The sequence below is a fragment of the Octopus sinensis genome, linkage group LG11 (genome assembly GCF_006345805.1).
Source record: "Octopus sinensis linkage group LG11, ASM634580v1, whole genome shotgun sequence".
Lineage (NCBI taxonomy): Eukaryota > Metazoa > Mollusca > Cephalopoda > Octopoda > Octopodidae > Octopus > Octopus sinensis.
In genome coordinates, this window is record NC_043007.1 from 67,023,314 (window position 1) to 67,050,110 (window position 26,797).

A 26,797-nucleotide genomic window follows, 5' to 3' on the forward strand; every position below is an offset into this window, starting at 1 on the left:
TATAGTAGAAGACACTTGTCTAATGTGCTATACAGTGAGACTGAACCCAGAACCATGTGATTAGAAAGCAAGCTTCTTACCACACAGCCACATCAGCACCTATTTTTCATTTTAAATAAATAAAATTCTGTGCTGCACCTCAATTTTTTCAAATTTAAATTAAGTGAATCTAACGGTTTTTGTGTGTTTTTAAATGACTTATAAACACCTTCCATGCTGCAATTGTTTTTGTTTCAGCACATGATCTCAGATCCACTACATCTCTGTAATTCTGAAAGCTTGAGCCAGGCTACCGAAACTCTAAGGAAAGCCATTACTTGTTGCTTGAGAAAAATAACAGCTAAGCAACAGCTTCATTTCAATAAATAAAACATTTAACCAGTATTTGTAATTAAGATTATATACGCTTACATGTATAGATACAGAGCTTAACTTATCTAAATTGTATATATATTCAAAGTTGTGAACATATACACAATAGTGTCCCCAAGATACATATTGCACCAACAGTAGATGCCGCTCTATCAACTCTGTCCAGGACCATGTATTTCGTATTGGTATTGTTTTGATGATAAACAACATATGTAACTCTTGATTATCACTGAAGGACATATTTATCCGATTGTAGTATATAAGATTATATATACAACTATACACTCTAACACATATAGAAGTAGAGAAGACCACATCCTCAAATTTGCATACCTAGACGCAAACATGCACACATACAAACACAATTATGGAGGAGTACACACAGAGATATACAGACTTATAGACACTCATAAACATACATCAAAATAAAGATCAGAATATGAATTCTAAAAAGAGAAAGAATGGAAACAGAAAGAATGGTTTGCTTGGGAAGAGAAAGAAGAAACTGAAGCATACATTTATTCTATGTGAGGAAAGAGTTCTTACATTGAAGACAAGATGCTCTCTCATATCTGTTGGAATGAGATGAACCATAAATGAAGCATAATGCAGGTTAACCACTTTTTATCTATAGACCCCTTTGATTACTATTTTATTCTGGTGCCCCCACACACACAAGCCATTCAATGTTTAAAAACTAGTTCTATAGAAACTTCTTTCAAAATTCCTATTTTGTTTTCCACACATTATCTTGTGTAGGTTGAACAATGGACACAAAGAAACCTAGCTGTTTCTTGCAATACATACCAATAAATACATCAAAAGCAAAATTTTTTCAGGGGCCCTTAAAATACTATTCTAGATCCCCCAATTTATTACTTTGTTGCATGGACCCCCAAAAATCTTACATAGACTCAGGACCCTGGTTGAGAACCACTGGTGTAGGTGAACATCACAGAATGAGAAGGTGGTATTACAGGTATCTCTGAGATGTTCAAATAACACATCACCCAAACAGTACTCTATCTCATTCCTGCACCACAGTATAGGCACAGACTGTAAGCTATACACTATTTTAAATTGAAGGAGGTAAAGTCAATGTAGTCAATCCCAATGACTGCCGAGTTGGAGTATAGTAGAAGTGTGACTTGACTCTTTAATTCCACTGATAGGAAAATAACAGCTATATGACCATAACTTCCTTTGACATGAGCACAAGGGAGCAGCTATAGGAACCAACTCATCCTTAATCTAAATGACAACTAAAATGATAAACTACATAATTCTTTTTTTTCTTTTTTTAGTGTACATCATAGAACAAGTTGACTGCTAACATCTTGTTGAAAATTTTCCAAGTCAAAAGCCCAGTCTTGTAATGATCCCATTATAGAATGGAAATGAATGATAGATGAGTCTAGAACTTTCTCCTTTGCATTATTTCTTTCAAAATGTAAATAAGGTTAGTAGAATTTTTATGATATTTTGCATTTCAGCACTGACTGACTAATGTAGTGTTGTGCAGTATTGTGTTGTACAGGAAATTAAGAGTCAATCCATCACCCAAACAACAACACTAATCCTATCGATAAAAGGAGTAACAACGTCATCAATAAAAAAAATTAAACACTATCATTATTACACTGGAGACACATGGCTTAGTGGTTATGGTTTTGGACTCATGATCATGAGATTGTGGTTTCAATTCTTGGGCCAGGTGGCATGTGTTTTTGAGCAAAGCACTTCACTTCATGTTGCTCCAGTCCACTCAGCAGCCAAAAATTAGTAATGCTGCGATGGACCTGCACCCTTTCCCAGGTGAGAAATATAAACGCCACAGAAACCAGCCCTATGAATCTATATGACTCAGGAAAGAACTTTACTTTACTATTGTTATACTACTAAAACAAGTATCACAGCAAACAAAAATACCCAACCACAAAAAAATAATAATAATATAACGCAGTGGCCCTTGAATGTCCATATAAGATTTTGTGGTTAAAATTTATTTGCAATAAATTAGTTATACTTCTCCAATACACAAAATATTTTAGCAATTCATTTTATATAATTCCTAATAATATTTAAATATAAAAATTTAATATATTTTAAATATCAAATGGTTATGAGGTCCACCCGAGCAGAATAGGAATCAAAGGGGTTCATGGGCAGAAAATGGTTGAGGAACACTGATTTACATGAGGGTACCCAAAAATAACCAGAAACATTCTCTGTGGGACAAACCCATTGTAGTTTAGGCTTCCACTGCAAGAAGCCATTTGATGCAACCGTCAGGAATCAGTCTGCTGACCAGCACCATCAGTTGATGTCGTACTGCTATGTGATGCATCTTTGTTTCGCAGTACCTTGCCCTTGCTCATCGATTATTTGCAATGGCCGAAACAAAGGAACAGCATGCTTCCATGAAATTCTGCTTTATGTTGGGGAAAACAGCAGCCAAAACAGTTCTCATGCTTCAAACAGCTTAGAGGCTGCTGCCATGAGCAAAACACAAGTAACAAGCTGTTTTCACACTTTAGGAATGGTCACTCGTCACTTGAGGACCGACCTCGTTCAGAACAACTGTCGACCTCCCAAACAAATGATAACATCATGAAAATTCATGAACTGATCTTGGAGGACCGTCACTGAACCATTGGCAAAGTTGATATAACTGGTATATCCTGGAACTTCTGCAAATGAATTTTGAACAAGCAATTGCAAATGGAAAGAGCTGCAACAAAATTTATGCCTCGCTTACTCACGGAAGATCAAAAGCAGTCACAACTGAATGCATGTCATGAACTGAAAAAGCAGTTGGAAGTTGATCTGGACCGTTTTTTTGAAAGTTATCCACTGATAACAAAAGCTGGTGCTATGGAATTTGCACATGTGGAAGAGGTGAAGAAAAAGAAATGGAGGCGTTAAAAGTCATCACTTCGCAAGAGTTCCAGGACTGCTTCAAACAGTGGAAAATATGTCTGAACCGATGCATTGCTTCAAATGGAGAATACTTTGAAGGTGACAAAAGTGTAAACATGTAAAACTAAATGAATAAAATAATATTGCAAAATTCCAGTTTCTTTTGGGTACCCCCCTCATAACATGAACAATGATGGGTTACATCAAGAGTTACATAAGCTTCCAATTATCAAGTCAAATGAACTACTTACTCATTATTTAAGTGGCTGAGTATTCCATAAACATATGTACTCTTAACATAATTTGCATGTAGAATCAGTGTGATTCCCCATAGTTTCTACCTACCCAGTTTCACTCACAAGGTTATGGTATAAAAAAACAATACATTTGTCAATAGCTATGCAGGAGGATTGAAACAAAAATCTCATGATTACAAAGTGAACTGTAAACACTTGGTCATGCTTACATCTACATACATAATACTAAAATACATTTTGCCTCCCACCCACTCACCCAACCCAATATCTATACAAGGTATTTATGAACTACCACCAATACAACACAAACCACTAAATCACTACCTCAACACAACATGGACCACTGAAACACTGCTATTAACACGACACAGACCATTAAAATGCTACCACCAGCACAGACCACTGAAACACTGCCACCAACACAAAACATAAAAACGCTACACACAACACAGACCACTAAAACACTACCACCAATACAACACAGACAATAAAGTGCATCAAAGAAGAATTAAAGAAAAACTCAAAACAAAATAGATTTGAATTATTAATAAGAAATTTTATTCAAAAATTCCATCATATATTTTCTCCCATTTTCACAAAACCTCACATACAGTGACACATATACACTAACACACACACTAACACACTCACACACACAAATGTGGCAAAATTCATTTTGTATTTTAGCTCTATATCAGCTCAAGTAGTACAGACTTATAATGAAAAGCATTCCTTCCTAAACCAACCTGATTTTTCTCCATATCTAAAAACTACATTGTCCAATGTTTGTTTGTTTTTTTACAATAGGATCAGTTATGAGCCAATGAGGAAACATCAATGTGGTCATGTGACCTGATAGAAATAGCATACAAGGGGTATTTGGGTGGGCTACAGATATTTAAAATATTATTTAAGTCTTAGAAAATCTGTAGTAATGAATGCCTCGAAAGCAAAATCCACGTTATTCATAATCTTCTTGAACACAAACATGGGCCATCTACAAGTTTACCCAAATTTTAAACTTTAACCCTTTTGCTAGTAATTTGCCCAAGCCCAGCTTTGGTTCTCTGCTACAATCTTCCCATTTTAAAGTGATCTAAATTAAAACCATTCATCAAACTTTCAGGTTGATTTATGTTCTAAACACCAGCTTAAATGAAAATAAAAGTTCCTCATCATTAGCATCCATATTTTATATCTACAGATGTGGGAGTGGCTGTGTGATAAGTAGCTTGCTTACGAACCACATGGTTCCAGGTTCAGTCCCACTGCGTGGCATCTTGGGCAAGTGTCTTCTACTATGGCCTTGGGCCGAGCAAAGCCTTATGAGTGGATTTGGTAGACGGAAACCGAAAGAAGCCCATCGTATATATATGTATGTATGTATATGTGTGTGTGTTTGTCCCCCCAACATCACTTGACAACTGATGCTGGTGTGTTTAAGTCTCCGTAACTTAGCAGTTCGGCAAAAGAGACCGATAGAATAAGTACTAGGCTTACAAAGAATAAGTCCTGGGGTCGATTTGCTCAACTAAAGGCGGTGCTCCAGCATGGCCACACTCAAATGACTGAAACAAGTAAAAGAGTAATATTCCATACTGGCATGGATTGGACAATTTGATAGGATCCAACATATCAGAGGACAGTGTCAAGTGCCACTGTCAGTTACGATATGCTTTGTACAGCTGGATGCCCTTCTTAACGTCAATCATTTTCTAGGATGCACTGGGTGCTGTTTTGTATCACCAACACCAGTAAGGGCACCAAGTAGCTTGCAAGACAAAACCCTTTAATTGTGGGGTGAAGATGTATGGCTTAGTGGTTAGGGTGTCTGGCTCATGATTATTAGATCACAAGTTCAATCCTCAGTGTGTTGTGTCTTTGAGCAAGACACTTCATTTCACTTCACTCAGCTGGCAAAAATAAGTAGTACTTGTATTTCAAAGGGCCAGCCTTGTCACATTCTGTGTCACACTGAATCTCCCTCAAAACTACATTAAGGGTACATATGTTTGTGGAGTGCTCAGCCACTTGCATGTTAATTTCACAATCAGGCTGATCCATTGATTGTATCAATTGGAACGTTTGTCATCGTAACTGACAGAGTACCAGTTAGTATTGTGGGTGTGCCAGTTAGTTTATGCAAAGTTTTATGAAGCCACAGTATGATAAAAGGATAAGAACAAGTGTCTTACTGTAGAGGAGACACATTGCTACCCTAGTTGGAAAAGGAGAGAAGATGATGTTGATGAGGTATCAGGACATACCCTTAAAGTAGAATTGGGTGGATTTGAGTCTTTCTTCATTATTTCCAAAATTTATTGAAACAAAAGCAGTGTATTTCAACAGAAATGCAGTAATAAATGGACTAAGACATTTTTTTAAAATTTTCCAAGCAAAGTGTGCTAGTCATTTTTTTTTCTGTTTGATCTTCAAGATAGGAAAAAAATGTTTAAGAATGAGAACTATTGCCCTAAAATCTAATAAACAGAATGGCATATTGGATAAATAGGATTAGATATACTGTTTAAAGAAAAAAAAAGACAGAATGGTCATGGTTGGAATGCCTTTGATTATATATCTGTTTAATTTGTATTAACAAGGTGGAACTGAACAACATTGAATAAATTAACTGATTTGCCAAGAAATACATTAAAACACACAACTGATGAATTTATCCACTTGGTTATTTTGTGTCATCCATACAAACATAACTACACAAACATACACACATACATACATACATACATACAAACATACAAATATGGATGGTGTATGATGTGGGTGTGTAAAGTAGACAATAGAGTCATGCTAATGCAGAAGACAAAAATATTCAAAAGATGTAAAAATATTAAACGAAAAAAAAAAAAGAAAATCAAAAAACAATTTTTGTATATCAATCCATATTTGGAAAATAAAGAAGACAACTAAAAGAAACATAAAACAAGAAAAATAACAGTTTTATAAATCAATAAATAAATAAAAAAAGAAATGCAAAGTGAACTGGTAGAGTGAGGTGCAAAGAGTTTGATATTGAGAGATGGCCTAAGGTTTCCATAGATTGAGAAAAGATAAAGACATGCATAAATGTGTCATGTGTGTGTGTGTGTGTGTGTGTGTGTTGGAGGAAGAGAGGAAAAATGGAAAATGGAGATAATGGAGATGAGGGAGAGAGAGACAGAAGAGAGACAGAAGGAGAGAGAAATCGTTTTGTTTGTTTCTTGAGTAGCCTCAATCAGTCATGATCGAAGGAGACAGAGAAATGCCATCAGTCAAATTACTAGGTTTGATCCATATATCAAGTACTTCAGACATACTGTATCTCCACCTAGTTTAAAGCCTCAATACACAGTGATTTATTTATTATACGAGTGCAGTGCAAAAGTATGGGCATGCTACATTTCCTCTACAATTCAGTTTGTCCTTGTTTTTTCGGTAGGAGTCTAGAGGTAGGCAGAGCAAAAGTGAATACAATTAAGTTCATCCTAGCACTTATATCTCTAGTGCTGTGCATCTCACTACAAGCAGTGATGATCAACCTTTTAAGCCAAGCATTTCAAGAATTTATATTTCTTTAATAATCCTATTATTGACAGATCACTTACATGCCAACATCACCATTGTTGTTTTACTGTCCACTTTTCCATGCCTGCATGGGTCAGGCAGAATGTGCTGAGGCAGATACTCTATAATTGGATGCCCTTCCTGTTACCAACTCTTAACTGCTTCCAAGTAAGTTAATACAGTAATGGGGTAGAGTCATTAAAATATTTCCAAATATTTTTAGCTTATGTGTGAGAGAGTGGAATGCTTATGTTATTGAGTGTATGGCTGGTTGTATTTTAATGTTCTTAGATGGAAGATGGTGGGTTTCCTAGATGCCACTTTAAACCCTTTAATATTCAGATTATTCTATCAAACGTAAAGCTTATGTATTCACGTCATTTTAATTAATCATGCATTATTTCATGGCCTTGAGATTTCAATGATGCGATAGTTTGATTTTAAAACGACACTGCAGGATAAGTGCAAAAGGCCAGATCTGACCAGTCTGAAGATAAAACAGGTAGAATATATTTTGACTGGATATGACCAGTTTAAATGCTTGTTTTGGAATAAAATTCTGTGACAGCTGATTTAAGGTTGAAGATATATAGGAAATGATGGTAAGAAAAAGGATCATGATCTTTAAAATTATTTGATGATTAATGTGAGTTAGTCTGCATTACTCCTTAAGAGAGCATAGAACCAGTTTTTCCAGCATTTATAATCCTCCCCAGACAGGACACTAATCCATCACAGGATTACTCATTTTTACCAAATGACTGGACTAGAGCAACATGAAATGAAGTATTTTGCTCAAGAACACAATGCCCAGTCTAGGAATTGAAACTATAATCTTGCAATTATGAGTCCAACACCCTAACCACTAAACCATGCACCTCCCAGATAGTTAATATAAGTTCCAAGAAAACAGCAATAAATATTAATTTGACTATTTTTCCTCCTCCTGCTGCTGCTAATGATGATAGAGTCTTCTTATCCATCATTTGCTGCAAGCATGGATTACATGTTACTGAGATAAAACTCGGATTGGTTGTACTTTTTTCAATCTTATCAGTTTTGTTTCAAGTCAACATGAATATTGTTGTCTGCTCAACTATGTCTTAATTGTCTCTGCGGAGTTTCTTTAGCCCGCTGTTCTAAATTGCAAGGAGCAGCTGACCAAAACAGTGTAACATACTTTATTTGAGAATCTTTCCAACACTAAGCAGACCAAGAAATTACTTTCTAACTCAGATTTGTGTAAGGCTGATCTGTCTAGTCATAAATACAGCTGAGGTAAAATACCTCAAGGTATCCTTCAGCATATTATCATTATTATTATTTGGCTCTTCAAAATTTAAACCTGCCATATCCAGCCCAAATATTCTACCTGTTTTATGCTGAAACTGGTCAGATCCAATCTCTCACACCTAACCTACAATGTCGTTCTGAAAATAAACAATCACATCATCAAAACTACAAGATAATTCATGATTGGGTAAAGACCCACTTCACTCAAGAATGATCATGGTATTGCACCTAGAAAGTTCCCCTCCAAAGCACAAATCCAGATAAGGTTGTTTATAGAAGACCAGCAGTTACCCATGCATATCAGCCTCCTTTCTCCATGCCACTGATGTTAACCAAGAGAAAGATAAAGCTTGGCACTAGTGACATCATAAGTCATTTCTGCAGCTGAGTGAACTGGAGCAACAAGAAATAAAGTGTCTTGCTCAAGAATACAACACACAGCCTGGACCAGGAATCAAACTCACTGCCTCATGGTTATGAGTCTAATGCTCTAACCATTGAGCCATGCATCTTTACTAACCGTGATTAATTCAAAATAATATGTATAAATAAGTATTACATTTGACAGAGTAATCTAAATGATAAGGGGTTGAAGTTTTTCTCCCACGATAGCACAGGTTAGACAAATACTAATTACAAATATGGTAAGGTGTATCATATATGTAATAAAAAGAGTTTAAAAACTTTGATCAACTGAGACTATCTGAACAATTAGAATAGAAAAACTTCCCTGGAAAGTGTTTCAAAATCTATAAATAACAGAGAAATAACTGAAAAAAAAAATCATATCCAAATTTTTTGACAATAAAGGAAATGCATTTTGAATTAATCTGGTCCTAAAACTTTAACTGGTGAAAATAGGACATGTTTCTGTCTTATCAAATCTCTTCAAGGAAAACATATTCTATCAAGTTGACAAAACTTAAGGTGATCAAAATCATTATCACCATCAACTTTTCTATACCTGCATAGGTCAAATGGAATTCAATGAAGCAGATTTTCTACATCTGAATGCCCTGCCTGTCATCAACCGTCACACGTTTCCAAGCAAGGTAACATTTTCCCATGACCTGACATGTTTTTTACAGAATATTGGAAACAGCTGACACCGCTTGTATGTTGGTGACACTTGTTTACAACTATCACACAATATCAAAACAGAGGAGGAACAAACACATAGTATATTGTGGGGTTTATTCAGTTTCCATCTACCAAATCCACTCAGAAGGGTTTGGTCAGCCCAAGGTTATAGAAGACACTTGTCCTAGGCACCACACAGTAAAGCTTACTCTATACTTTTTTAGAGTACAAATGTATTATTCTTATACATGAATGTTGTTAACAGTGACTTTGGAGTTCTGTCCCTCATATATATATATATATATATATATAGAGAGAGAGAGAGAGGGAAGGAGAGGGAGGGAGGGTGAGAGAGATAATATAGCAACACTGATTATTAAGATCAACAACATGGCTGGTGAAAAATATTTTAGTGATGTGATCTGCAAATTAGATATGCATAAAAATACAGTAGGATCTCATGTATGTGATACAGTAAGTTGAAAAACTTCTTTGCTTGTTGTTATTTAGAGTTTAATCACTCCAAGACGTCGTTTTTGATCAAAGTCTGTGTACCTCACTTTATTTTATTATACATGAGACCCTATAATCTAACTATGATAGTGTCATTTCTGTTTAGTTTAAATGGCAGTACTCCAGACTGGCCACAACTCAAAGGCTGAAACAAGTAAAAGAGTAAAAGAGCATTAATGGTTCTCTTAGTGGTGGTGGTGGTGGTGGCAGAGGAGGAGGAGTTTGTGTTGGTTGTTATTGACAAGAATATAAAGAAATCAAGTATCTTTTGTGAGAAAACTGTTTTATTGCTTTGATGAAAATAAGGAAAAAAATATTATCAATCCCTCCTCAACATGAACATAAATATTGGACCTTTTCATTTACACAATAATTTTAAGATACCAACTATATAACAAATGAATTAACAAACTATTTCTAAAAGTGCAGGGAGTGTAACATCATATGTAAACAAAATATCAATATGCCAGTGACTAGTTTGATTTTAGGTTATTTACTCTGATAATGCATTTAATAAAAGTATGAACCTTCATCCAGTCCCTCCTTTCCTAGGTTCATCATCTGTTAATATATATTTCTGATGATGAGAGTGAAGCAATTGAAAAGTCAATGCACTAATGTGTAGGATAGATATTAATCCTTTCACATAAGGAAACATATTTAAAAAATGAGAATAAGAAAACCAGCAAATGAGTGGTGATTATTTTGGTTATTGTTAGAGAATACAGATAGAAACCACTCCAGTCAATCTGTTACATGAAAGTTCAGTTTATGTAACTCCATACACAAAAGCCACTATCTAGTCATGTTTGACTCAATAATTGAGAAAAAAATAACTTAGATGAAATTCTAAGCTGTTTATCAACAAGAGCCTTCTTTTGTAAACCATTTTCCCGTCTGGTGCCCGCCCCCACCAAAAACAAAAAAGCACCCAGTGCACTCTGTAAAGTTGTAGATGTTAGAAAGGTATCCAACTGTAGAAACTACACCAAAACCAAAATATTGGAGCAAGATGTGGTCCTTCAACCTGTTAGTAAAAAGGATGGTGTGGACGGATGACCCTTCCTTGCTTGGATGAGTCAGACAAGATTTGTTGAGACACTCGCTATGGTATTTCCAAGAAAGGTAATGTATTCCCCTTGTCCTTCAAACATGATAACACAATTACCAGGCATAGTTTCACAGAAGACTGTATACAAATGACACTGCTGGTATAACAGTGTCATTTATTTACAATTAGCATGCATACACACACATGCATACAACAAGCTTACAGGCTTCTACACATTTTGTTATATCAAATTCACTCACAAGGCATTGTTTGATCTGTGGCTACAGTAGAAGAAAGACACCTGTCCAAGATGCTACACAGTGGGACTGAACCTGAAACTAAGTGGTTTCAAAACAAATTCTTTATCCTTAGTTTTATTTCCTTACACCAGTTTTTTGGTTTGGCACAGAAATGTTGAATACTAACTAAGACATAGCAGCTAATTCTTCTATAAACTACAAAGCATCTAGGGAGAAAAAGGTGGCTGTCCTCAAATTTCTAAAGCCTTGAGTGGACAGGAGATAAATCTTTCCCTTGTTAAGAAACTGATGTATCACTGAGGAACTTGAACTCAGCAATTCAAGCAAATAAACCCTTCATCAATCACACAATACTGCTGCTTACAACTATGTAGCACCTGTAGTTCCTACTAAGACTTAGGATAAAGGGGGGATAAAATTCCTTCCCAAGTTATATAGACTCATAGGGGCTGGTTTCCCAGTTTCCGTGATGTACATATTCCCCACCTGAACAGGACATTGGTCCAGCACAGTGTTACTCATTTATTGCCAGCTGAGTGGACTGGAGCAATGTGAAATGAAGTGTTTTGCTCAAGAACACAACACGGCTCTCAGTCCAAGAATCAAAACTACAATCTTATGATTATGAGTCCAACACCCTAACCACTAAGCCACATTCCTCCACACTAAGACTTGGCTATTGAGTTAGGTATCTTAGCCAGATGTTGTTCAGACCTCAATCATCTCTGATCATGCAGACCCCATGATCAAAGGTATCTCAAACAGTCATGATCATCCCATTTTCTGTATATTTATGACTGCATGGCCAATGTGTCCTGCTTTTTTTTTTAAAGATGGCAGATTGTGAATGCAAAGCTTTGGTTGTTATCTCAAGCATGTCAACTCACTGCATAGAAGTTATCTTTTTAATTCAATATTACAGTGATCATTGTTTCTGGTGTTGTTTGTTTGTTAGCCCCATTACAGCTCTGACCAAGCAGATTTATGATCAAAGACATTCCAATTGTAACTACGTCTTCTCTTTACTATGTGCAAGGAACCCTGGACCACATTACTACTGTCTTTTCTAAGACTGTAATATGAGATCTGAAGGAAATTTGGATGCTATTTCTAGCATGCTAAATGACAACATAGAGGCTTTTTCATTGGCTCAGTTTTATCCTGGTAATCTGTGCTAAAATGTTGTTATTGCTTCCAAGCTGTTAGGAATCAATATGTTTAAACCCAAAGACTTGTGCCAATGTTAGAAACAATTTAGGGAGTCGAATACCAGCTTAGGAGAGTGCCAATAGGTATTTAGTCATGTTTGCAGATTCTAAATGTTGTAGGGTCAAGTAATATGGGTCAATTTCCTCAAATGTTCCCTTATCCAAAATTCCTGTTTTTGCATCTAATCTACAAGTAATTATTGCATGGTAGGGCAGAACTGGTAAAGTGTGAACAAAATACTTTAAATAATTTTTTCCAATCTTTACATTATGAGTTCAATTCTTGCTGACGTCAACTTTGCCATTCACCCTTCTGTGGGGTCGATAAAATAAAGCACCAGTCAAGTACTGGTGTCAATGTAATCAACTAAATTCCCTTCCATTATAATTGCTAGCCTTGTGCCTAAATTAGAAATTATTATTAAGGCAGTGAGCTGGCAGAATCATAAGCATGTTGGGCAAAGTGCTAAGTGGCATTTCTTCTGTCTTTACATTCTGAGTTCAAATTCCAGAGGTCAACTTTGCCCTTCATCCTTTCAGAGTCAATAAAATAAATATCTGTTGAACATTGAGGTCAATGTAATCGATTTAGCCACTGCCCCAAACCTGCTGGTCTTGTGCCAAAATTTGAAACCAATCTTATTATTATTATTATTATAGTATTCATATCCCACCAAGGTCAACTTTGCCTTTCATCCTTTCAGGGTCAATAAAATAAAGTGCTCATCAATAACAAATTTAATCAACTTGCCCGCTCTCTTAAAAATTGCTGGCCTTGTGCCAAAATTTGAAACAGTTATTATTATGGAGAGGGTTGGAAAGTTGTGAAAAAGGAAGCTCAGCCAATACACGTCAAGGGTGCCTAGTTTAATATTTGATTGTGCCCCAGTTCAAATTCCATCAGGACTAAGATTCTTGGTCGATTCCAGTGATAAAACTCCTTCCCTACAAATGTGCAACCCTGTGCCAATGTAAAAAAAAAACAAAAATAATAATAATAATAATCACCATTACTGTTATTATCGTTGCATATATAATGTATAAATTAGTCGATGATTGATGTATAAGAGGATTCTGCTGACAGGCAAAAGCAGTCTTCGGTAGAAGAGGAGGACCAGCTGCTAAATCAGCAGGACATAATCCCACAAGACAGGAGATTTCTGAACACAATACTGACGATGGAAATTCAAGTCTAGAAAGAGAGATAGATAGATAGTTGGAAAGAAAGAGAGAGAGATAGAGATAGACAGGATGGCATACAAACAGACAGACTGATAAACAGCCAAGGTTGGTAGTTAGAGACAGATTGATAAACAGACAGGCAGGCAGATATGGTTAAGGTGCCCTGAGTATTAAATTCAAATACGGGAGGGTTTCACATATGTAATGTGAGTTGAAAATTTTGATTATTCATGCAATAAGTAGATAAGAATCTCCCCCTTGTTAGGGGAGCAAGAGGAATAACTCTAGGATGATTAGACAATTGAAATTTTGGGGAAAATATAGACAATACAGATGGTTGTAGATCCTTGGTAGACAGACAGACAGACATGGCAAATAAACATGTAGTCATGCAAACGAAACAGACAAGCAGGCAGACAACATATTGGATAAACTGACAAGTAAACAGACAGGCAAACAGACAGACAGACAGACAGACAGACAGACAGACAGAGATAGACAGATGAGCAGAAAGAGAGGGTGTAAGAGAGAAAGGGAAAGAGGAGAGAGACAGACAGACAAGCAAACAGAGACATACTGACAGACAAGAAGAGGGAGAAAAACAGAGACAGATAGACCATCAGAGAGACAGACAGACAGACAGACCATCAGAGAGACAGACAGACAGATTATCAGAGAGACAGCCGGACAGACATGCAAACAAACAGTCTGACATACAGACAAGCAGAGACAGAGTGAAATATAAATAAAACCAGTATAATATGTAATATTGATAAACACAGGTGAAAGAAGAAAGGGGGCAAATACGGATGGGTAGATGGATGGGTGGATAGATGGATGGATAGATGGATAAAAATGCTTAGGAACAAATATTTTCATTTATTGAGATACAACAGGAGTATGGAAAGTAAAGGGAAGCAGTGACAGTGAGACCCATGAAACTGTGTGGATGTAAAAGAGAGAGAGAGAGAGAGAGTGTGTGTGTGTGTGTGACAGAGAGAGATGTAATAATGTTGGTAAAATAGTAAAAGGAAAAGAAAAATAAATAAATAGATAAATAAAAGAGGAATTACAATGAAAATAACCCTATTAGTTAAAGTGAAATAATCAATAATGCTCAAGTATGAAATGTTCTACTCATAATACAGTTCTATATTTAAGAGATGAGGAATCGTGTACTTTATTTACATTAATTACAATTGGCAGATATTTGTCATCTTGTTTGTTGTTAACACAATGTTTCGGCTGATATACCCTCCGGCCTTCATCAGGTGTCTTGGGGAAATTTCAAACCTGGGTTCTTGTTCCTAAAGTATTTTTCGATGTTGTTGTTATTATTATTATTATTATTATTCAGGTCACTGCTTGGAATTGAACTCGGAATCTTGGGTTTAGTAGCCCGTGCTCTTAACCCCAAGATTTCGAGTTTGATTTCAGGCAGTGACCTGAATAATAATAAAAATAATAATAATAACAACAACGAAAAATACCTTAGAAATGAGAACCCAGGTTCGAAATTTTCCCAAGACACAAGGCTGGGGGGTATATCAACCGAAACGTTGAGTTAACAACAAACAAGATGAGGACAAATATCCATCAATTATAGATAATGTAAATAATGTTCTACTCATATTGAAGAATCGTTTTAGCAATGTAAGAACAAACAAACTTTCTGCTTATTTCTTAATAGTACTGTCTTCTATTAAGTGTTAAAAAGTTTTGTTGCACTTCTTCAACCTAGTCACTGATTGACATAAAGTCACTCATAGATACACACCAGCCTCTTTGACCAACAGGTGCACTGTCTCCTCTCAGAGCTGACCACCTCCATTCAGACATTCCTATTCCACTTGCCTCTCCTCATCTCATAACCCTTATGTCCAGACCACCAAGCCCCACACTAATCACTACATCCAGTTCTTCCTTCCAAGAATGCCAGCCACCTATAGCTTTTTCACTTCAAGTACATGAATTCAGTTCCTTTTATGGAAAAAGCTACCGATCATAAACTAGCTTCCTGTGCAAAAAGTCATTTGTTTCACATATACTTAGTGCAACAAAATTCAAAATTTAGGGACTGACTCAATGCTTATTGGAAAGTAAAATAAATGGAGAAAGAGTGTGATTTGGTTGTCAGTGAGATGTTTTGCAGTAAAGGCTGCCAGTAGAACAGCTAGTTGAATATTGATTTATTGATGATCTACAAAGACCATCAATGGAATGGACAGTATAAAATGATCAAAACATACAGGACAAAATATGGAATGGTGAGTGGATGTAAATGGCAGGCAGTACTGCAAATGAAACAGCCACTAAAGTAGCTCAAATGATCTGCAGACCAGTCAATGAAAGTAACTGCTCAGTTACCATTAGGTACAGTCTGCTCTCAGAAAGTTGGACACCATAGATTAAGATTTATATTTTTAGTCTGTACAATTCTCCATATTATCTAGATAAAGTGAAATAAACTAATACTCAAGTATGAAATATTCTGCTCATGGAAGAGTCATTTTAGTTATGTATGTCTTGATTTTTCCATTTCCACTCTTAACTATTTTGTTTTCAGTTAACATTCTTTTGCACCTTAAAGGAGGAGGAAGATCATAAACCCCAATGAGTACAGTATTCCTATGAAGTGTAGTGACCTCAGGCATTATTAGCTTTGAAAAGAGATAATGATGGAACAGTGATATGGAAAGAAATCCAATAATTGTCAGGATATGTGGTGTGTCCCTTGTCGTGCCCAATGTAAGTCGACCGAAGAAGGAGAAGCAGGAAAAGTGGGAAGAAGAGGGAGATAAGAACAACGAAAAAGACATCAACCTGCAAAGTATTTGCATAAATTAAGAGAATGAATACATGAGAAGTAGATACATGAATACATGGGAATATACAATACAATAACAAAAACTGTTTAACAAAATTAAACTGAAAAAACAGTAAATAAATAAAAGAGCATTAAGAGATAACAAATCCAAAACGTAAAAAGATAAGAGAGAAACAAACAAACAAACAAACAAAAGAGTGCAAGGCAAGGAACTATGGCAGAGTGAAAGCAACCAAAAATCAGAAACAAAGAAATTTAGAAATATCCAATACTTACATGAATACAAATGAACAACAACATTAACAACAAAAACTGGATCAATTTTACTTAGAAACTATTTGTTGTATTGGAAGATTTACAAAAGAAAAAAATTTAAGCTTTATCTTTTAAACGTAGAATAGAGATTCAAAAGGATCGCTATCCAATTTTGGTTTCTATGCTTGAAATGAATGAAAGGAATATTATTTGATGATGATGATGATGATGATGATGCAGTTTGGTTTAAGTGTACCAATGTAGGTCCCAGCTTTTACAACAGGTGTAACCATATCTCTACACATCATATGAGGTGACTAAAAGAGCCTGGCATCAGGAAAGGTATCCAGCAATAAGCCACTGTTTCAAAATGTCCCATTTAACTCATGCTGACATGAAAAAGCAGAAGTTATCATCATACTAGTGATGATGATCATAACGACGACAACAACAATGATAATGATGACGACAATTATGAAGTTTGTTTTGTTTAAGTGTCTTGATGATAGAAACTCACCTGGGAACCATCTCAGGCTTCATATCACAAAACCTCACATGTTCAATGTGCATATAAAAACTATCCACCAAAATTTCATGTAAAAACTATTTTAAAAGTTGTGTTCCAAACATCAGATTAAAATATACCAATTAATGAAAATGTTAGTTTACTAATTCCTTCAAAATTCTCGGTTAGTTCCAAGATGAATTCAAACAGAGAGATGTGCATTTTGTTAAAAATGTTGTCGCAAAAATTCCTTAAATGTTTGGCTTCTCTGAGATTTGAATTTAGAATGGAGGACTAAACGACATATCCAAAATCATTACCCTACCTACCAAAGATCAAAACCACTCTCTACTCTCATAGATCTGTATTGAAATGAAATCATAGGATTTCACTCCCAAACACCTTTTGAGAATAATTGTCATTCATGCTAATGAATTTTTTCATTACAGTTATATTTTGAATTAACTCACTTATGTTCCGTATGCAGAAGGTAACCTTAAGAAAATTTTCCAATAACACATTAGTTATTTTATTTCACAAAGCACAAGCCAATATGCTTGTAATAGGAGTATTGTTGACGGAAATAACTTTAGCCCTTTAACATTTAAGCCTAGTGGTTAGGCTGTTGCACTCATAATCACTAGATCGTGGGTTCAATTTTCAGACTGAGCAGCATGTTCTGTTCTTGAGCAAAACACTTCATTTCATGTTGTTCCAGTCCTCCTTTCAAACAAAGGGAAATGTTAGCCTGCTTGCCTAGCCAGCAGGGTGGTATTATTTGAAGGCTAAATCAATGCAAAGATGCATTGTAACCAGCGATGTGTAACAACATCTGATAGCCTGGTCAGTCACACGACCACGTGATATCAGGTCAAAATACTGTACCTGTTTTATGTTGAAACTGGCTACGCATAACCTCTTACACCTATCCTCCTGTCATTGTAAAAATAAACAATTACATCACTGAAATCTTGAAACTACAAGATAATGCATGCTTAATTCAGAACAATATGAGAAAATATGCATTACATTTGACGCTGATCATGAAACACTGTCTTCGATGGTCAGGACATGTAGCAACAATGGAAGAGTCAAGGTTCCCACATCAAGTCTTATTCAGTGAGCTCACTTCAGGGAAAAGACCACAGGGCTGCCCTCTTCAAACATACAAAGACCAACTCAAAGCAACACTGAAAGCCACTGATGGACTCTCCTATCAAAGATGATGTATGAGTGTCCAGCTTTTGCTGAACAACCTGCACAAATGATTTCTTTACAGAGATCAAATGCATGTGCTGTACATTAGCTCACTCTCTCCACCATATCAACATTGCCTGAACAGATACACTGTGTACTACACGTCAGGTGACAAAATAATAATAATAATAATATACAATAATGATAAAATAATAATATCTAATAATGATAATAAAATAATGATATCCAATAATAATAAAATATTCAATAATAATAAAATAATAATAATATGCAATAATGATAATAAAATAATAATATCCAATAATAATAAAATAATATTCAATAATAATAAAATAATAATATGCAATAATGATAAAATAATAATATCCAATAATAATAAAATAATATTCAATAATAATAAAAAATAATAATAATATGCAATAATGATAAAATAATAATATGCAATAATGATAATAAAATAATAATATTCAATAATAATAAAATAATATTCAATAATAATAAAATAATAATAATATGCAATAATGATAATAAAATAATAATATCCAATAATAATAAAATAATATTCAATAATAATAAAATAACAATACTCAATAAAAATAATAAAATAATAACAGTATCCAATAATAATAATAATAATAATAATAAAATAACAGTATCCAATAAGAAATAATAATAATAACAACAATATCCAATAATGATAATTATTATGATAAGGTCCCCAAAGTGTGGCATCTAAGAACAACAGCTGTACTGTAATCATCAGAGCTTTGGGGGTGATATCAAACGGTGCCCTTAAACTCAACGGGCAAATATCAGGAAACCCAAAAATATCAGAACGACAAAAAATTTTTTATTATGGGTATTGCCCACATCATAAGAAAAACATTGTGAACCTGAAAATATCAGATCCTCTTAAAACTCCTTCAAAATTGAAATATCACAGATTTAACAGAAACTTAATTCTCAGATTCTGATCTTTCCCCAACCATATATCATTACTGATCATAAATAACACCCATAGTAAAGCATCTGTTACTTGAAGTCTCTAGGTGGTGAGACTCTGAACAACTCGCATAAAACAAAGCAACATAAATAATGATAATAATAATAATAATAAAACTGGAACTCCATCGGTTGATCCAATCAATGGAACAGCCTGCTCATGAAATTGACGTGCAAGTGGCTGAGCACTCCAGAGATATGCGTACCCTTAATGTAGATCTCGGGGATTCAGCATGACACAGAATGTGACAAGGCCAGTCTTCGAATTACAGGTACTTCTCATTAAATTATGAAATAAACTATGAAGGTCTGTTTGATATTTATTACTCCACTTCAAATTCTTATAATATATCATACTGTACCATATACATATATATATATATATATATATATATATATATATATATATATATATATATATATATATATATATATCCACAGTATAAGGTTTATATGATAAAAATTAAATGAAGAAAAGTAAAGAACGTGGTTTTATGTAACAGAAAGAATTGCAAAATAATATATGATTGATTCTAGTTTCAGCTCACGAGCTGTGGCCATGCTGGGGCACCGCCATGCTTCTAAAGAGTATGTTTAATCTTTATTAATTTACATAACGGTGTAAAATGAACATAACTATTCTTAACAGACAGTATACAAATCGATCATCTTCAAAAAATGGGTCTGTTTAGTCAATACAGTGCACAACATTTATAGCATAGTATGTATGGCACAGTATTCCTGGGTTTCTGGAAGCCAGATAAGAGGTCCATAACAGCATTAAAGAATTTGGTAAAATAACTTTGTCCATTATTAAGCTGATACTTGGAGCATAAAACAACAAAACAAAATTTGATGGAATGTTCTAATTTAGGCCATCTTAAAACAGAAGTGTGCATCACAGAACTAGGAATGGTTTTAGGCAAGTCTGCATCAAAATGGTTAAGAAATCTATATTAGTAGTAATATGGTGGTTGTTGTTACTTTGTGCCAATGTAATAAATGCTCATAAACCATATAGTGTTGTGGTCAAGACAGTAAAACGCTGAGTTAGTTACATCATGTCATTAAGTTCTAATCTTGTTGGGATATAGATAATTCTAAAGTCCAGAGTTAGATAAGTAATAGTAAGCTAAAAAAGAAAAAAATACATTATGCTGATATTGCAAGTCAACAAGAAGTGATGCTCTATACAGTTAGCTGACCTGCTAGAAATAGCAACAAAATCTCCCTTTTGATCACAGCTAAGAATAAGCAAACTGATAAAAGAAAAATCTGAAATGCACTACTTCACAAGCTTCAATCTAGATTGTACAACTTTTTAGCAATTTTGGTAATTTAGAAGAATGAGGTCAGATATAGAGCTATCGAGGTCACTGTTACTGCTTAAACCATCAGTAGTGTACATGGGGTGTAATATAATATTCACATGTAATAAATGAAATGATAATCCATACTTATATACAAATGATAAAAATAATGTAAATATTATACAGTCTCATCGATGTAAATGATATCAAGTAAACAATATTACATATTGTCAAATGTGACAATCAAGATCTCAATGATATCCCATACTCTCACATATAATAAAGACCGCACCGATATCCTATAATCCCTCATATACGATAATAAAGACCTCAATGATATCCCATACTCTTACATATAATAAAGACCTCACCAATATCCTATAATCCCTCATATGCAATAATAAAGACCTCAATGATATCCCATACTTTTACATATAATAAAGACCTCACCAATATCCTATAATCCCTCATATGCGATAAATAAAGATCTCAATGATATCCCATGCTTTCAATGACATTCCATAGTTTCACATGCGATAATAATGACTTCAATGATATACCATATTCTCAAACTAAAGACCTGAATGATATCCTATACTCTCACAAGCAATAATAAAACCCTCAATGATATCCTATTAAGCTTAATATGACTACTGATGAATGTTTCACTGTATGTTCCTATGCTGTGCACGCGCGCATGTGTGTGTGTGTACAAGTTCCTGAAAGAAGTAGATTAGTTCAGGGTCTCAATATTAATTACAACAAAAACACAAGCAAACAAATAAGAATGGTCAGAGAGAGAGAGAGAAACAGGCAAACAGAGACAATGTGTAACATATCGCATGATGGAGGAGAAATAAAATGAAAGACATCAGAGAAGGGGAAAGGAAAAAGAGAGCGCATGAGTGTGTGTGAGAGAGAGAGAGAGGGAAAGAAAAAAAGCATGTACCTAAGGAGGTGAGATTGTGAAAGAGGAGAGGGAATTATGTATGAGAAGAATAGTAATTGAGAGAGAGTGAATGTGAGTGAAACTGTGAGAGACAGTGCGTGTTTGTGTGTGTGTGTGTGTGTGCATGTGTGTAAAGGTGTGCATATGTAAGTATGCATGTAAGAGTTTGCATGTAATAGTGTACAAAGAGACTGTAGGAGAGGGGAAGAGTTTAAGAGAGAGGGGGAGAAAGGATAGTTGAAAACTGAGTGACAGACAGCGAGAGAGATAAAGTATGAGAAATAATAAAAGAAGGGTAGGAGGGGTAAATACAGTGTAAAAGAAACAGTAAGGGGGAGAAACTGAAAAAGAGAGAGAGACAGTGAGAAAGAGATAGTGAAAATGAGAGAGAGATAGTAAGAGGTAGGGATAGTATGAGTGGGAGAAGTGAGAAAAAGAAGTAATGAAAGAGAGAGAGAAAAACGTGAGTGACAGAGAGCAAGTGTGAGAGAGTGTTTCAACAGAAATGAGAGACTGTTTGTGAAAGAAAGACAAAAGAAGGGAGGGAGGCAAAGGTTATGATAATGAAAGGGGATGAATGAGAGAGAGAGGGAGAAAGAGAGTAATAATATTCACCTGAGCATTGATAGCAAGAAATGACATTAAGAGATAATAGTAAAACGATAAAGCACAAACAAACAAATCATGAGAGAGAGAGAGAGAGAGACCAAGTAAGCATAACATATCATGCATTGAAAATGGAAGAGAGAGAGGGAGAGAGAGATCCCATGGAAATGAAAACACAAAGAATTGCTTCCATACATAGAAAAATAGAGGAGCAACAGCAAGAGAGCAAAGATGCCATTAGAATGTCGGCAAGAGAGTAATATCAAACAGAGCAGAGTGAAGGACCATTTGACAGAGGTTGTATAAGTAATTAAACACAACATTAATAACACTGCAGTAATAAGGGAGTTCAACAGCAGCTAGACCTGGTCATTATCCATACTAACAACTAGAATAGCTTTAAGGAATCACCAATGGAACTTATTATACATAATGATTTGGCCTGTTCTATACAGCTGCCAAATATTTTCGTTATTATGGTTCTAATTAATTATCTGGGCACTTATTTGAGGTGATATGGTAACGGTAGCACACATGTATACTGGTTCTATTCTATAAAAGATCACTTTGTGTGTGAAAGCAAGATCTCGTATTGATGTTATTAATTATTATCAAACTATAACAGAATTGTTTGTAACTGATTGTGAGAGCTAAACTATCATTTACACACACACACACACACACACACACACATTCTCTCCCCACCACCACTTCTCCTGATGTAAAGGTATAGAAGAGTTAGCGGTGATTAAAATCAATAAAATATGTTGGATTTCCAATTGAAAAGTCAGGATTCTATCATTGAGCAAGATATAAATGGATTGGTCCAGCTAACTAAAATAACTGAAATATACATATGTAAGCATTAATATATATAAACAGAAGGAGCACTGTTTAATTAGCAAGTCTTTTGTTTATAAATGCATGCCTCAATTCTTTTCAATTCAACAATTTTTTTTCTTTTTAATCTACTGCTAGCTGAAGTCCCAGTATGTTACGAGGTTAACTTGCAACAGCATATTGAAACTTTATCTAATTGTAAGCTCACCTTTCCATGCTGGCTCATTGCATTTGGACAGAGTGCTCAGGTGGTTGAGTGATTAGCCTGGCCATCAGCACCAAGGCAGAATTTTAACTCAAACACCAAGACATAGAACAAATACCACAAGGTATCCAGCTCAACATGATTGAGGAAGATCTTCTGAAGCTCAACATCACCTTGGAGGATGCAGAGAGACTGGCACAGGACCACCAGCAAGGGAGATCTCTGGTGGACCTGGTCAGCTCTACACATAATGACATCTCTGGGACCACTAACCTGGGATGACCCCCAGCCCCGTCAAGCAAGAGCATGAAAAGCTCAACACTTTAACATCTCTATCAACCCACTGCCTTGGACTGATACTTTATCAACCTTAAAAGGATGAAAGATAAAGTGGACAGAAGCGGGACTTGAACTCAGATTGTGGAGAGCTGGAACAAACATTGCTAAGCACTTTATCTAATACTCTAACAACTCAGGTACCAATTAACAATACTGATAGACATTCTTTACATAAGATTACTGCTGCTTTGGTGGTTCACACAAGTATTAGTATAGTGATTCACATAATCACAACTGCAATAGTGATTCACATAATTATAACTGCAATAGTGATTCACATACAAATAATCTCACCCATTATACATTACATATGGGAAATTGTGAAACAATAAGTATGCAAACTATTCACTCCTCACATCTCTCACTCTTGCTATTTCATCCCATAATCAAATAATTAAACAACAACGGAGTTAAACAATACATTCTGTTTGCTTTTGTTTTTTTTAGTAAGAAAGGGAGGGTAATAATTTGATAGGAAAACAAACAGGCAAAAGAACCAAAGAGATAGTGACAGAGATAACTGAAGAGTAATACCAATCAATGAGAGAGTGAGAGAGAGAAAGACAGACAGACAGACAAACAGTCAGAGAAAGCCCAAAAGGAAAATCTGAGGTAAAATGATATTTCAAACTAACCTGAGTGAATTGTGGTCAATATTAAGAAAAGTAATCAAGCCACCTGTAAAAATAAGAACTTCACATTCCCTCTATATGTACTGTGATTAATATGAACACTCAGCTGATTTGCATATTAGTTGGCAGTGCAGTATTAGTGGAATCCAAGCAGGAATGGGCTATCTCAGTCCATACAGACTATAGAGTAGGAATGGAAACATGAAAATTTTATGAAATGAAAAAAAAAAAAAAGATATACACGTACAATGAGGTACAAAGGATATACCTGGTTCTTGGTAATAAAACAAATTAAAAGAAATCTCTCTTGGAATAAAACACTGACCTAACACTGGTTCCTGAGCTTGCACAATTAAGTTCTTGTATATACATGTATGTGAAAGAGAGAGAGAAAGAGATAGTACACATACCAAACTGAAACATGACTACAACAGGTTTTAATAGATTACCTTCAAGAGTTCCTGACCTACAGAATTTACATAAGTACAATGGTAAACATCTCTTGACTTGAAATGTTAAGTCCTCCTGCCTCTACCAGAAAATAATTACAGCTAAGAGTAGGAATCCAACTTGCCATAGAAACTCAGTTCATAAACACTTTATAGTATTCACATATTTGGAGAGTGTGTGTGTGTGTGTACACACACATTTTGTTTCTTGGTTTAGTCAGAAGACAGGGACAGAACCCATGATTGGTGGGGTTACTACAGTTGGAGGATAACTTCATCCCACCAATATTAGAGGCCTAAAAAATAAAAAGGTCACTAGTACTGTTCTTCCCTGATAAAACAAAGCATGAAAGATTATTTCTTGTTAATGCTGTTCAATCAAAGAGGGAAGGGTAGTACCCATGGTCCTTTAGATTTTTCAGAGTCTCCAAAAGACTTGTGGGAGAAAGTCATTCTCAAACTATAAGCCCTATCTATCCCAAAGGCTTGCCTGAGTGAAACTCCACTAAAGACATGCAAAAACCAAGTGATGGAATTAAACTGAGTGATGGCTTATGTCTACCACTCAGGAGCTCAGAATGCATGAAGATGAAATAAATACCACCAGACATCCCATTTGATGTCCTAACAATTTCACTAATCCACCACCCTGAACAGTTATTTTATTGACAAACAAAAGGGTTAAAGATAAAGTTAATCTTGATAGGATTTGAACTCAAAGAGCAGAGAGTCAGAAAACCACAAAGTGTGTTGTCCTATACCTTAGCAACTCTGTCAAGTAGCTGTGTTTTGCCATCTCACCACATTTTTATTGTTTTTCCAGTGTTGACATTCTGAGGAGCAAGGATTGATAGCATAGCAGCTTGTGTGGATTGGAAAAGGAGAAGATTGGCACACAGACTGAGGGTGAAAAGCTGGAAGAGATATGGCTATTCTAGGTGAGCGGTAGTACGTAGCTAGTTCCAATGAACAGAAACCGTTGCAACTGTGGAGTGGATAAAGGAGAGAGAGAGATAGAGTATGTGATATGTTAGTGAAGGAAAAATTCTCAGCTAAGCAACCAAAATGAGTTTCTTTTGGATGTCTGTGTAGCAGCAGCAGCACCATCTTCGATATGAAGGAAGCCTCTGTGTGTTTGTGTGTGTGTGTGTATATATATATATATATATATATATTGTTCATATCATAAGAAGGTAGACTTATAACTATTCCATTTTCCCCCCCACCATAATATAAGCCATCTAGTATGCCCTTTTTCTGAAATATACTTCTTTCAAGACAAAGGTAGGATATGATTTGATGGAAATTTCAGTGCAATTTATCTAGGTTGATTGGTTACACAGGAGCTCCTTTGTTTGATCATTTAATGTTCTGTATGTGAGAGTATCCTTTTATTCTTTTACTTGTTTGTCATTAGACTGTGGCCATGCTAGGGCTCACCTTGAAGCATTTTTTAATCTAATGAATTGAGCCCAATATTTTTATAAAGCCTAGTACTTATTCTATCATTCTCTTTTGCTGAACCACTAAGTTATGGGGACATAAACAAACCAATACAGGTTCTTAAGTGGTGGGGTGGGGGACAAAGACACACACATAGATATACATATATATATATATATACTTCTTTCAGTTTCCATCTACCAAATCAACTCAAAAAGCTTTGGTTGGCCTGAGGCTGTAGCAGAAGGCACTTGTCTAATGTTCCATGAAGTGGGATTGAACCCAGAACCAAGTGGTTGGGAACACAGCCAAACCTGTGCCTATATGATTTGAGAGAGATTTGATACCAACCTGCCTTGACTACTCCTTATTCTGTGATATAAACTTGCTTTCAAGCGACCTAAATTAAAACTTCCCTGTCAAAATCTGATTAATTTAGGTTTTAAATACCAGTCTAGTAATGACAAAGTTCCTCTCATCTCATTTTCTTTGCCCATTTATTCATGAGAGCATCATGG

At 35.3% G+C, this 26,797-nt stretch overlaps 1 protein-coding gene across 13 annotated transcripts in view; it reads right to left on the bottom strand.

Annotated features, from left to right (window-relative positions):
- Positions 1–26,797, bottom strand: part of LOC115217392 (ral GTPase-activating protein subunit alpha-1) — a 288,611-nt gene that overhangs the window by 72,895 nt on the left and 188,919 nt on the right. Inside the window, exon 49 of one of the 13 annotated variants that reach the window (XM_036507632.1) lies at positions 13,178–13,709. The exons of the other annotated variants lie outside the window; for them this stretch is intronic. Within the exon in view, the coding sequence (XP_036363525.1) occupies positions 13,639–13,709 (71 nt within the window). The 3' untranslated portion in view covers positions 13,178–13,638. Of the gene's footprint in view, positions 1–13,177; positions 13,710–26,797 lie in introns of those variants that run through there. 13 annotated transcript variants of the gene reach the window in all.